Here is a 13,180-nt window from a genome sequence, read left to right as displayed (position 1 = left end):
TGGGGCCAGCCTAAGTTCCTTGGGTAGGGAGTTCTACAGTCGAGGCACTGCAACAGAGAAAGCCCTGTTATATGTATCCACCAGCCTAATTTAAGGTGAGAGTACATGCAACCTCTTCCAATGATCTCAAATTTCTGTCAGGCTCATATGGTAGGAGACAGTCTTTCAGATATCTTGGCTCCATGTCATTTAGAGCTTTGTAGGTCAACACCAACTGAGCTTGGAAGCAAACTCAAAGGCAGAAATGGGCATAGGTCAGCCTGTTGACATATGGAAGACAAAAGAGATGGGTTAGAGTAGATAGTACCAGGCTAAATGGTCCAGTGGCCTGGCTTTATACAAGGCTGCTCCATATACAGTATTTTTTAAAATCCACATTGGATTTTAAAATATATTGAAATATTGTTATGTTTAGAAAATATATGTATGAGATCTTCAGGTCATTATACAAGTTAAACTATGGTGTAATTGGCTCATCCAGCATCCTCCTCCTATCCTGAAATCATTGATGGATAAAAACTATTTATTCAACTGTCAATACTTTCCATTTTGCTATCAGATCCCATTAGATCATTTCTAACTGAATGTTAGATCACTTGGTATCAGTGCTGATACTCTATATGAATCAGGACTTAACTAATTAAACTTGACATTTCATTTTTTGATTGTTTGTTAATAAAATGGCTTTAGCAAGAGGGTGACATTCAGATTCAGTTTTCAGTTCCTGATGGAGAGATGAGTTTCTTCAATTAGCCAGATAGAAGTTCAAAAACTGTATCCCCCCCCCCCCCCCCAACAAGAATCCAGACTCTATCGTTTTGGAATTTACATGTAGAGATAGCAGTGCTAACTCTACATAACATTTCCATGTTGGCGTTTTCTTGCCTTCCTTCCCTCCTTCCTGGTATGGTGAACATGGTCATGCATTTTTAAACAAAGCTTTCCCTGCCACTTGCAGTGTCCAGTTCACCAGCTTAATTCCTAGGCCCTTTTTGCCATCACAATATTGAAAGCAAAATAGGAATTGTTAACATTTGTGACATGTGCAGTTATTTCTGGAACATGAATTAATGTGAGCAGTAAGGGACTGCTTTGTGGAGAGAACACAATAAAGTTTCCTCTCTAACATATTGTTTAGCTGTAATGAAAAAACAGTATATGCATGAGTGTGCATGTATGTGTGTACATGTGAAACCCATACACATGCACGCACACCTAATGTAAAATGAAGAGTGCAGGTTTTTGGACAAAAAGGAAACGGGTAAGCATTTTTATACACCCAAACAAAGAAAAAAATCTGCTTGTGAGGTAGTTCTCTGAAATTATCTATTTCATTGAAGGCTATATGAGTAGTAGATACTAACATTATGATATTTGTTGACTAAAACCTATTTCTTACACGAACACTAAAAAAAGGTTTTTCTTTGATATATTGTAATGTCTGAACTGCTGCTGAACTTCCTGGAACAGAATTTTGTTTGCCAAATAAGGAGATAAAGAACTCTAACCTGCTGCTTCTCTTTTGTGACCAATTACCTCTGGAGACTGGGATTTCATGGTGATGCAAAGATATAACTTTTTAAACATGAAAGCAAATGTCTCTAAATGGGACTTACTTTGAAGTAGTCATGCACAGGGTAGTGTTTGAGCTCTACTAGCTTCTTTGCATGACTTGCGAGTGATTTTCATAGTCTCCCTTTAATTCAGATGGCCCAGTTTGTAGGCTTTTGAGGCATTGATGGGGAGAGAATGGTAGAGAAATTTTCCCAAGTCTTTGTTTTTTACAGAGTTGTTAAGGACTGTCCAGATGTATGGGTTTCAAGTGCCATCTTATTACTGTAAAATGCTCTTTCTTGCTTTCCTCCTTTGCCCTAAATTGAAGGACCTATTTTTCACAGCACTTTCTTTCAATTACCTAAATAGGCTTAAAGTAAAAATATTATTGCTGTTCTGAGATATATGTGACTTCATGGCTTTCCCTCTTCTCACATAATTTAGCATGTTATGCTCATTATTTGCAAAGTCAAAGCTTCAGTGCTTTTGTATTATTATTTTGTCTGTTGATCACAGATGAGAAAATTGTATGGTGGCAAGTTTGTTTCTTTTGATGCTGTCAAAAATCAAAAATCAGTACTTTAGTCATTGCTGTGAAGAAAGGTGTTTTTAAGAGTGCTTTTGTGCAGCAGTAGATTTCTGTCTGGAAGCCTCACACTTGGAGTAAAAGGTCATGTTGCCTAAACCTGTACCAGAAGATTTACTAGAGCTTTGCTTGAAACTACCCCATTAGTCGTTTCAAGTTTTGGTACTGCATATCCCTGTGATACTTTCTACAGTTCAACCCTAGTCTAAGCAGTGCTTCCATATTGAAAAGCCCATGAGGGTTGGAGGAGGAAGGTTCAAGTCAGTTTATCCCTTGGCTGTCTAATTCAGGTGAAGGTTTGCTGTGTGACCAAATACTAGAAGTTGTTTTTACTAACAAAACCAAACAAGTAGAGACCTGCAACCAAATGTTTCAGTTCAGTCCTAACAGAGGGGGTAGAAGTCCTGAAGCCTTCAAGGTGTGCTGAACTGCATCTCCCAGGAATCCTCACCATTGGCCATACTGGCTAGGCTCAATGGATGTTCAACCTAACAATATCTAGAGGACTGTACTTTGTCCACTGCAGGAACTGAGTAGTTTTTATACAGGTCTTGCAAACTACCCTTGTTTGAAAGTCCATCATCTTGGTGTAGATATCACATTAGCAGCTGGTTCCCTGCACATGCACAAGGAAAAATAACAGAAGGACTGCACGCACGCACGCAGACACATACACACAATGTCATAACTCATGTATAATTGTGGTTTATTAAGACTGTTTGACCTAAGCCATTATTTTCATTCTGGATATTTGTTTCACCAGAACATTTTTGAATTTTTGTTTTACTGTCTGGTAACAACATTATAAAGAACTTTTTTGTGGGTTTTTCGGGCTATGTGGCCATGTTCTAGAAGAGTTTCTTCCTGACGTTTCGCCAGCATCTGTGGCTGGCATCTTCAGAGAATGCTTGCCTAGAAAGAACAGATGTTGGTGAAAGGTCAGGAAGAAACTCTTCTAGAACATGGCCACATAGCCTGAAAAAAACCACAAAAAACTTTGGATGGCGGCCATGAAGGCCTTCGACTTCACATTATAAAGAGCCATTGTGGTGTAATGGTTTGAGTGTTGGGCTGTGAGTGTGGGTCCCTGCTTAGCCATGGAAACATTCTGAGTGATCCTGGGCAAGCCACACTTTCTCAGCCTGAGAAAAAGGCAATGGCATAATACTGTACTTCAGTACTAATCTTGCCAAGAAACCCCCATGATCGGTTTACCTTAGGGTCTCCATAAGTCAAACAACTGGAAGGCACACAACAATGGTGCTATGTAATACTTTTTAAATTTTATTAAATACACTTTGTCAGCTGTCCTAAACTGCTTTGTATCTTATGGACTGCTACCACTTTGATGCAAACAATACATTTAGTAAACACAGCAATGCATTAATGAAAGTAATGGGCTGAATTAATTGATCATTCTAATGCAAGGTAAGCTTTCATATATCCTTCTCTCCCTCTCTTTTTAAAATGTTTTTCTTAACTGTTTTAAGCTGCCTTGTGTTCCAAGCTGAGGGAAAAGTGGGATATAAATAATGATTATGATGATTACAGTGGTGGTGGTGATGATGATGATTGACAATGATGATTTTACAGCACAGTTGGCCTAGTATGATATAGGAGCAAGGGATATTTAAGAGGGACAATTGTATGGCCATTTCTTTTTATGCATTCAGGCACTGGCAAAATTTTGAGGAGAGTATTTTATTTCAACAGCATTTTAGTGGGACATTGTGCAATTATTTAAAAATTGCAAGGTTACCAAGGCAGAGGGAGAGAACCATTATGCTAAAGACACCAAAGAACTAATAATTTAACTGACAAATGGTTGTTACACAATCCCTATTTCTGGTTTCCTAAGGGCTGGTACAGACCAGTATTGGGGCGTGGTGTGTGCATAATGCATGCCCTGACACTACACGGAAACTACCTGCCTGTCCACACATGGGCTGGCTTCACAGCTTTCCGGCAGCATGGCATTTAGACACCCACCACCTGTGTATCACAAAGCTGCAACAGCGGCAAAAAAGCACCCTTTGCCAGCTCAAAAAGTAGGGGCATTTTGCCTCCTCTTTTTGAGCTGGCAAATAGCTGGATTGGGGCCACGGCATGTGGTTGCCATGGCCTTGATCCGTGCTCAAAGGGGCGGCGTGAAACCCCCCTTCAGGGCTGTTTGTTTTGGTCCTCTGTGATGAAGAAATAGTGTCAAACAGCTAAGACTTTTGTCAGCAGGTGATGTATTTGGTTCCTGGTACTGTATACCTCTGTGACCATTTTAGCAGTAATGTAAATATTAAATAGATAGAATTCATAATCCAGACTATAAAGGTCATTTTGCTGGCTGCAGTTGGGAGATGGTAACATTTTGTGGAAACACAAAGGATAGTCAGCAAAGGAGTTTATAGACTATGTATATTTTAATGGGTAAATTCGGAAGGGGTTCTGCCAGAAGGAATTTCAGAGTCTGGATATGGGCAATACAGAATAAGAGCAGAAGATGTGAAAGCAAAGGAGAGGCAAGGGTGAGAGAGGGGAAAAAAGAGGAGAAGTGAATGAATTGGTGTTCATTATGTAAAGTTATGAAAAATGTCAGGTGGGAGGTTGTCTGGGCAGCGGGATGTGTGCTTATTGCAAAGGCCCCACCCTTGTTCTTGAAGAGAGCCACCCAGATTGACCCAGAGTCAGGACAGGAAAACAAGTTTTTTATCCTCACTACTGACAGAGCCTCCCAAGTAAGACATTTTATTTGTCCCATGAGAATATTATAAGGAAATGAAAGTAACAGAATACTGAGGATGGGAAATGTAGTGCTCTGTAATTTACATGGTGTAGTAATTTGAGCACTGGACTAACACTCTGGAAATGGGGGTCAATTCTCTGCCTGGCCATGTAAACCCTCTGGGTGATCTTGGGTAAATCAGAGACTTTCAGCCCCAGAATTTTCTGTGACAGGTTCACCTTAGAGTCGCCATAAGTCAGAAAATGGCTTGAAGGCACATAACACAGTTTTGTATACAATATTTTAAAATAATTTTATGCATGAAACAAAGTTTGTGTACACTGAACCACCAGAAAGCAAAAGTGTCACTATCTCAGCCATCTATGAAAAATGTTTTGGTTTTTGGAATACTTTGCTTTTGGGGATTCTGGATAAGGGACGCTCAACATGTATACAGTACTGTGGCCAAGATCCTGTGTCACATACATAGCCACTGTGCCATTACTATGATCTGTCTTCTGATCGGGTCAGACCCCCCCCCCCCCCCCAGCTTAAAATCCAGCCAGCTGCACTGAAGGATAGAGTTCTACAATACTAGTGAGTTCAACACTTGAAGACTGGTGATGCACAGTGCAGAAGCAGGGACCCCTGTGGTATCCTGTATCAATCTTTTGTTTTACTATGGATTGCTGGTTTCTTCAGCACCTTGTGCACCATCACACCCGGACTCGGTTCCTCAATGCAGCTGGCAGGGTTTTACTGAGAGTTTGGATGGAATTTACAATTGTGGCAATGGTACTACAGTCGTAAATATGATTAGGAAACAGTTACAAAGTTGTAAATCTAACTTACATTGTTACTATGACATGGTAAATGACTAACAAGAAGATGGCCTATGCTTTTTTCTTTACTACTTAAATTAAAATTAGTTAAAATATCTTGCTCAAATGTTTTAATCTAGCTATAATGTTATATCTTTTAACCAGGCAATCATTAAGGTTATTCAGAAGCTGAAACAGTACACATGGCTTCTGTTACTACAGAGGAATTTTCAAGCTGTTCCATTCTTTTCTTGTCTTTCAGTGTTGGAGTCATGAGAGAAAGCACTTCCCACTCAGAAATAGTTCGGTTATGTGTGTGTTCAATGAATTGTGGTGGTGGTGGTGGTGTGCCTTCAAGTTATTTTTTACTTATAGTGACCCTAAGGTGAACCTATCTTGGGGGTTTCTTGGCAAGATTTATTCAGAGGAGATTTGCCATTGCCTTCCCCTGGGGCTGAGAAAGTACGACTTGCCCACAATCACCCAATTGCTAAATGGGGATACAGATCCTGGTCTCCAGAGTTGTAATCTAGGCCATAAACCACTATACCACACTTGCTCTCATCTCCGAGGTAAAAAAAAAAAAAAAGACTTATTTACTTTCTCTTTATGTAGCCTTTCCACTCTGTCAGACAAAATGGCAATAAATATAACAACAAGTGATAAATCTTTTGACGCCACTGTTAAATATTATCTTCTTGAAGTCTCCTAACAACAGAAATATGAAAGAGATATTAAAGATTTGGGCGACTACATTGTCACTGGAGTTTTTGGCATTTGCTTTTTTATTGGGAGTGCAGAGTATTAGGGACTGTTTTAAATTCACATTATAATATTGCATTTTAAATGTACCTTTTTAAATTCATTTAGTGTTCAGCACACTCATCTTCAGAAGACTGCGATCCTGCTGCCCACAGTGATGTGTTGATATCACAGAAAACAAAATTCATTTTCAGGTATGAACAGATGTCTATATCTTTTGCACTTGCATTGTGCCTTATCTCTTTCAAACTGCAAAGAAATCTGTACAACTTTTTAGGAGTGTGTGGGGGAAATTATTTAGAAGACATGGTGGGGCCTTTGGGGAGAGGGAAGAGGATTAATCCCTCAGTGACATGGCCTCAGTGCAATCCACAAACCTCTCCATGTGGCTGCATTTTAATGAAGAATGGGGGATTGAAAAATGTAATCATGGATCTCCTCCTCCTCTATTTATTTATATCCCACTGCAGCTCATAATTTAAAAGAGCACAAAAAAGGAGAATTAGAATAGAATTAAACTACTGGTATTACAGTATTAAAACAAATCACACAATGAAAGAATAAAATGCAATTAAAAAGCTAAAAGCTCTTTAAAACAGTTAATTTAAAACAGTACTGCACTTCTAGCTCATACTTATAGAAGGACAACAAAGAGGGGCCCATTCTGGTCTTCCTGGGAATGGAGTTCCAGAGTTGAGGGGCAGCCACTGAGAAGGCCTTCTCTTGCATCTCCACCAATTATGCTTGGTGCTGGAACTGAAGGAAGGGCCTTTCCTGATGATCTCAGAGCCGGGGCCGGCTCATACATACCATATCAGATTTGTCCTCTCCTGTCAAGCCAGAACTGAAAAAATGACAAAAGCTCGCCTTGTCAGACCCCAAAGAGCCGCTAGGTGAATTGCTGTTACAATCTGTTGATATACAGTCTTTTCCTTTACCTTTAATCTTGCCTTTAGGAAAACAACAAAAGGTTTGAAGGTATATTTAAGATTGTGAGTGTATAAATGTAATAGAGAAGGAAGAGAGAAAGTGAAATGGTGTCAAGAGAGAAAGAGTGGGGGAAGGAGCAGCAGAGAGCATGGGTGGAGTCATTGTGGAAACTATTCTGTGACCTACTGATCCAACTAATGGCATTGTTACATTGCAATATATTTTATGTGGCTTTTTAAGCCAGTAGATTGTAAAATGATGACAGTTATTTGTTAAGAACTTTATATTAGAAATGTAATTCCTTTAGAGGTAAAATGTTTGTTAGAGTAGAAATAGACCTCAAGTACACTTTGTTGGAATATTCACTCCCTTGCTACAGATAATAGATCTCATATTTGCATGTACATAATCTATCTATTTCATATGGTTCCTTATGGTATAGGAAGCAGCAACTCTGTTGCACAATTGATACAGGGATTGGTTCTGAGGGGGTACAGTCTACTGCACAAAACAATCAAGAGAGAGTGGGCAGTGTCTGACAAGATTAGTAAAGGTCTATCAAAAATTTTGCCAAATTCCTCAAATTATTTTCTTTTATTAAAAAGGTTTCTTATGCCCTGGTTTCATTGTCACTTGAGCAAAGAATTGCTAATGTTGTCTAGGTTATAGGCAGATAGCTGGAAAGTTGTTGTTTGCTTAGCTAGTACACCTGCAAAGCTCAAAGAGAAAAGGATTGCCTTGGTCCAGACTGGTGCCTCAGCTGGGGCTTGGAAGAGTTACTTGTTGAACTGCAGTAAGAGAGGGGCTATACAGGCCACCCCTAAGGGTCATGTCAACCTCACGCTGCAGTCCTGATCCAGCCTCTGGGGAGAGGGGGTGGTGCAAAAAGGAGCTGCAAAAAGCAGCTTTTTGTACCCTCCAAAGGGTGCCATAGCCATGGCAGCGCAGCTGTATGGTGCTCTTCAGTGCTGCATCATCTGGATGCAAGGCCAGAGTCACACCATGATGCTGCATGCCATCTGGAATGGCATGTGGCATCATGATGCCCTGGGGTGGAGTTAGGGCATCTAGCATCAGGACTCTGTGCCCTGACTCTGCCCACAGGCCAGCACAAAGTGCTAGTCTGTACAGGGCCTGAGCTTCATAATGTCAGTGGGGAGTTGAAGTTTCCCAGAAGGGCAGCTTTCCAGTACTCTAGTTCTGCCCATATTCTCAGCAGTAGCAGGGTCTTCAGGGGGGGGGGGCGGGGGGAGTGGACTGCACCAGGTGACACCCTAAGGGGAGGTGGCACCACTGTTCCCCAAACCTCTGACTTTTGGCAGAAACGGGCTGTAGCATTTGCCTGTGTCTCTTTAAACTGTAGAAGAGATAGTGTTAGTGGGGCAAAACTGGAGGCGAAAGGACAAGCACCATTATTATTATTATTATTATTATTATTGCTTTTTACATTTTCTTTAAAAACATCACATCATACCAAATTTTCCCTTTAATCACATAAAACTGTGCAAATTTAAATAAATTTAGGCTGTGCTTATGATAATGCAATTTAAAAGTACAGTGTGCCCTTGCCTTACATGGGGATCCATTCTGGATCCCTCCAGAATGTGTGTATGCTCGAGCCCCATTGAAAATAGTGCAGTGTGCGGTGTGCCGTGTAGTGTGCGCCCCATGGGGGCACGCACCATTTCTCTCCCATTACGCGGCTTTCAGCATAAGCTGAAAGCCACGTAAAAGGTGCCCGCGTATGATGCTGGTGCACTGTTTAACTTTAATTTTTCTAGCTGTTTATGTCACAGCTATTACCATAACATTCAGTGATTTGTGGTAATAATGATTTATGAGTAACATTACTACAAAAAACATGATTAAGGATACTGTATAGTGTGGTATGGAGGGGGCAGTGGGAGGGCGACACCATGAGTTACAGCACTGGGTGACACCTAGTGACGCCACTGAGCAGCACAATTTACTAAATGCAGTTCCTGAGGCAAGGAGGCGAGCAAAGGTATTTTCATTGGAAAAGATCTTCTCAACTCAGTGTGTGGCTTCCTGCCATTGATCTGATGGGGGCAAGAACTACCCTCTTTCATCTAATTCCAGGGGTCAGTATCCTGCAAGAGAAGCAGTTATGTATCTACTTGTACAATAGCACTGAGAGAGTCCATGGACCTCAATAAGAAAAAAAAATGATAGACTTCTGTGCAAGAGCATAGTTTGATAAGGGAGAACCCATGTCTTTCTCCACTGACATGGGCTGTAAAAATAACTTCACTATTCCCTTAGTTAGTTAAAGGGGGTTGAATTTGGTGCTCCTCCTTTATAATAATAATAATAGTAGTAGTAATAGTAATAATATAGTTTATTTGTAACCCACTTTTCCAAAATTTTGATCAAAGCGGCGAACAATTATATATAAAAAACATTCCAATAAAATCAATTTAAAAATGCATTAAAAACAACACAATGATACTAACAACAAAAGGGCCAGATAGAAGGGGAAGTCGATATATACATTCCTGGGTCATCAATGAAGAGGGACAAAGGAAAAAATGATTTTTCACGGTGGGAAGGCTTGGGAAAAGAAATACGTCTTCAGGTTCTTTTTAAAAAGAGCTAAAGATGTGGTGGAGCGGAGCTCATCTGGGAGACTATTCCAAGATCTGGAGGCCACAATAGAGAATGCCCTCTGTGAGGTCCTCACATAGCATCTCGCTGGGACCTCCAACAATTTCATCCCTGTTGACCTGAGTGTGCGGGGCGGATTATATGGGGAGAGGTGGTCCTCCAAGTATCCTGGGCCCAAGCCATTTAGGGCTTTATAGGTCATTACCAACACCTTGTATTGAGCCCGAAAGCGAATAGGCAGCCAATGAAGATCTTTCAAGATGGGTGTTATATGGTCAGACCTGGAACAACCAGTGACCAATCTCGCTGCCATATTCTGCACTAACTGTAGCTTCTGGGTTTGGTACAAGGGTGTGCCCCATGTAGAACTCTGGGAATAAGGTTAAGCTTGGGAGATCATCTAATGAGCTTTGTGATGTGTGGGAATTTGAACTCATGTCTCGCTGGAGCTCAAGATGTTGTCAGGTACACAGCACTGGCATTTCCCCATGTGTTGTGATGTATGGATATGATCTCTTCACTGCCCCCTCTCATAGTAAAATAAAATTCTACCAGTATGTAATGGCAATTGCCCCACACTTCTTACTGATGGTTTGGCCTGTTACAGACAGCCAAAATAAAGCTGCTTTGGGTCACAGTGGAGGTATGGTGTTTCAATGATGCATGTGTCCTAAGAGTCCAGAAGTCACACCAAAGGCATGCTCCAGACTGGAGCGTGGCTTTGGTGTGGCTTCTGGACTCTTAGGACGCATGCATCATTGAAACACCATACCTCCACTGTGACTCGAAGCAGCTTTATTTTGGCTGTCTGTAACAGGCTTTGTCTTTTCCATGCTTTCCTTCTGTATCCCATTACACAACATATTGCTTCAGCTAAGCCAAATTAAGAACAGCAATTGCCAAATGAGAGCATTAATTTTAGTAGGTAGTGGGTAAAAGATGTAGTAGATGGTGTGGCTGACCCACTGATGGCTTTGAACTGTAGTGGAAATGATATTAAGAAAAAAAGCAGGCTGATGTTTGTGGTAACCTTTCTGCATAGCTGCCATCTTCAATTATGATACATTAGTATTATTCATTTTGGCATTCTTGAATTTAAAGACCTCTGTGGCTATATCCCTAACTGGCAGAAGGAAGTGAGCTTCCTAATCAGATAAAAGCTTGCCGCATACAATATTCTGGTGGAAGGTACATTGTGCATATATCTTACATTTGAGCTTAATGTGTGACGGCAATTTTGAGGAAGATAACAACCCAGACCTCTCTTTCAAGTTCACAATGCCTTACATTTTTGCAATTTAGAAAATTTTAAAGAAAATCTCAGTGTTAAAAGCTTCAGTTGCCTGATTTGTCTGCAGTCATATCAATACTTTGAAGTCCTAAACCAAGGTTTCTGTTTATTTCTTTGTTTGATTTTCTGTCAAGATTCCAGTCAATTTTCAATCAGTCCTTTCAATATATGCCTACCACCTTATCCCTCATATTTTCATAGGTTTGTTTTGTTAAAATTATTGGATTTATCATGAAGACAAAATAAGTAACACAAAATATCCTTTTTGTTTCAAAATAAGATGATAGGGAACCATCCAGCTTGTCTTCTAAATAACTATTTACTCTTTTCCTGGAAGGATGGAAGACACATAGGGGAAGAGAGAAGTGTTTTGTTTATTACCAGTGTAAGAAATTGAAAGGGAAGGGCTTAACTTCTTTAGCAAAAACAGATCCAGGAATAAGAGGTTTGCTTTAACAGTAAACCCAATAAAACCAAACACAGTTACCTAGAATATTTAATGCACTCAATAATAGCTAATGACTTAAGGCACTCTTACTTTTCCGTTTCTCACATTCCCATTCCTGCCCAGGACCTCTTAATTGAAGGAGGTTAAAAATAACACAGTATTATGCTGTAGTTCAGGAATGTGTCACGAGCCATGAAATTCCACCCCACAGCAGTACATGTGGATAAAGAAATGTAGTTTTTGCAGACCTCATTTTTAAACACGTTTTTCCATAGTAAAAATAGCCCTGTTAATGAAAAATTAAACCTTGACCATTAGAAAGCAGATACTGAGTTTATTAACACTTGATTACTTGGAATGTGTGCCTTCATCATGTGTTCCATCATAGCCATTGCTACACTTTCCTGTAATATTGTTTCAAATGGGATGCTGTTAGGCCAGTTCTCTAACCACTTTTTTTTTTTAAAAGTACACTGATTGCATTAATAAACATAACTTAATAACGCAAGGCTTATTTTTATAAGCTCATTTCATTCATATTTCCTTTCCATCTGTCTTGGTGGTGGCAACATAGGAAACAGAGGTTAAAAAGAGGAGCTTATTGCTTGGGCAAATAAGGTGGCTTACCTCTTCCAGCTTCAATTCTGTATCTGGGATGCCTCCGGATGTTGCCATGGCTAAATCACCACTGAGCTTTAAAAAGGCTGTTAAGACGGATCTCTTCCGGCAGGCCTTCCCAGAATAGAGAACCTGGCCTCAAAAAAACGTCTGGGAATAAGATACTGCTGATCCCATTGACTGTTTATTGATGTGATGTTGTTGACCTTTTGGTCGGTTTTTAACTTGTATGGTTGTTTTTTTTTTAAATTCTGTATTGAATTTAATACTTTTTTTAAGGAGGGGAGGGTACCAGGGATTTTATATGTTCTGTATTTTAACTTTGTTAGCTACCCCGATTGTTCTCAGAAGGGTGGGATACAAATATATTTTATTATTATTATTATTATTATTATTATTATTATTATTATTATTGTCTAGGTGAGACGCTCAGCCAGCACTTTTTTTTTAAGTCGGGGAGCTTCTGACTTAAAAAACTGGCCGGCTGAGTGAGGCTTCTACCCGGGATGCATCTGGGTGGTGGCATCCCACCCTGATCGATGGCGATTTAGCTATGATAACATCTAGGGGCATCCCAGATCCAGAATTGAAGCTGGAAGAGGTAAATTGGCTTATTTGCCCAAGCGATAAGCTCCAACATTGCAAACCTATCTGAATTCAATGTGGATATGTTCTGAATGTAATAGAGCTTAGAAGTACAAGGCTCCATCATGGCTAATTTCTGAGAAATTCTTGGAAATATGGTTTGTTGGGGGACTAGAGAGGAGATTTAATCCGGTTTTTAACAGCTGAAAAGTATTTCACTTTCTTATTATTTAAGTATTCTAAT

The 13,180-nt window shown here is 40.0% G+C and overlaps 1 protein-coding gene across 2 annotated transcripts in view; it reads left to right on the top strand.

Moving 5' to 3' along the window:
- The window catches only part of PARD3B (par-3 family cell polarity regulator beta), a 574,817-nt gene that overhangs the window by 174,944 nt on the left and 386,693 nt on the right, over positions 1 to 13,180 (top strand). For both annotated transcript variants that reach the window (XM_089519344.1, XM_089519343.1), the window contains exon 5: positions 6,548 to 6,633. In XM_089519344.1, coding sequence (XP_089375470.1) covers positions 6,548 to 6,633 — 86 coding nt within the window. The remainder of the gene's footprint in view (positions 1 to 6,547; positions 6,634 to 13,180) is intronic.

Source organism: Sceloporus occidentalis, unplaced genomic scaffold (genome assembly GCF_023333645.1).
Source record: "Sceloporus occidentalis isolate IW3139 unplaced genomic scaffold, rSceOcc1.0.p SCAF_4, whole genome shotgun sequence".
Classification (NCBI taxonomy): Eukaryota; Metazoa; Chordata; class Lepidosauria; order Squamata; family Phrynosomatidae; genus Sceloporus; species Sceloporus occidentalis.
This window is presented reverse-complemented; position numbering and strand designations above follow the sequence as displayed.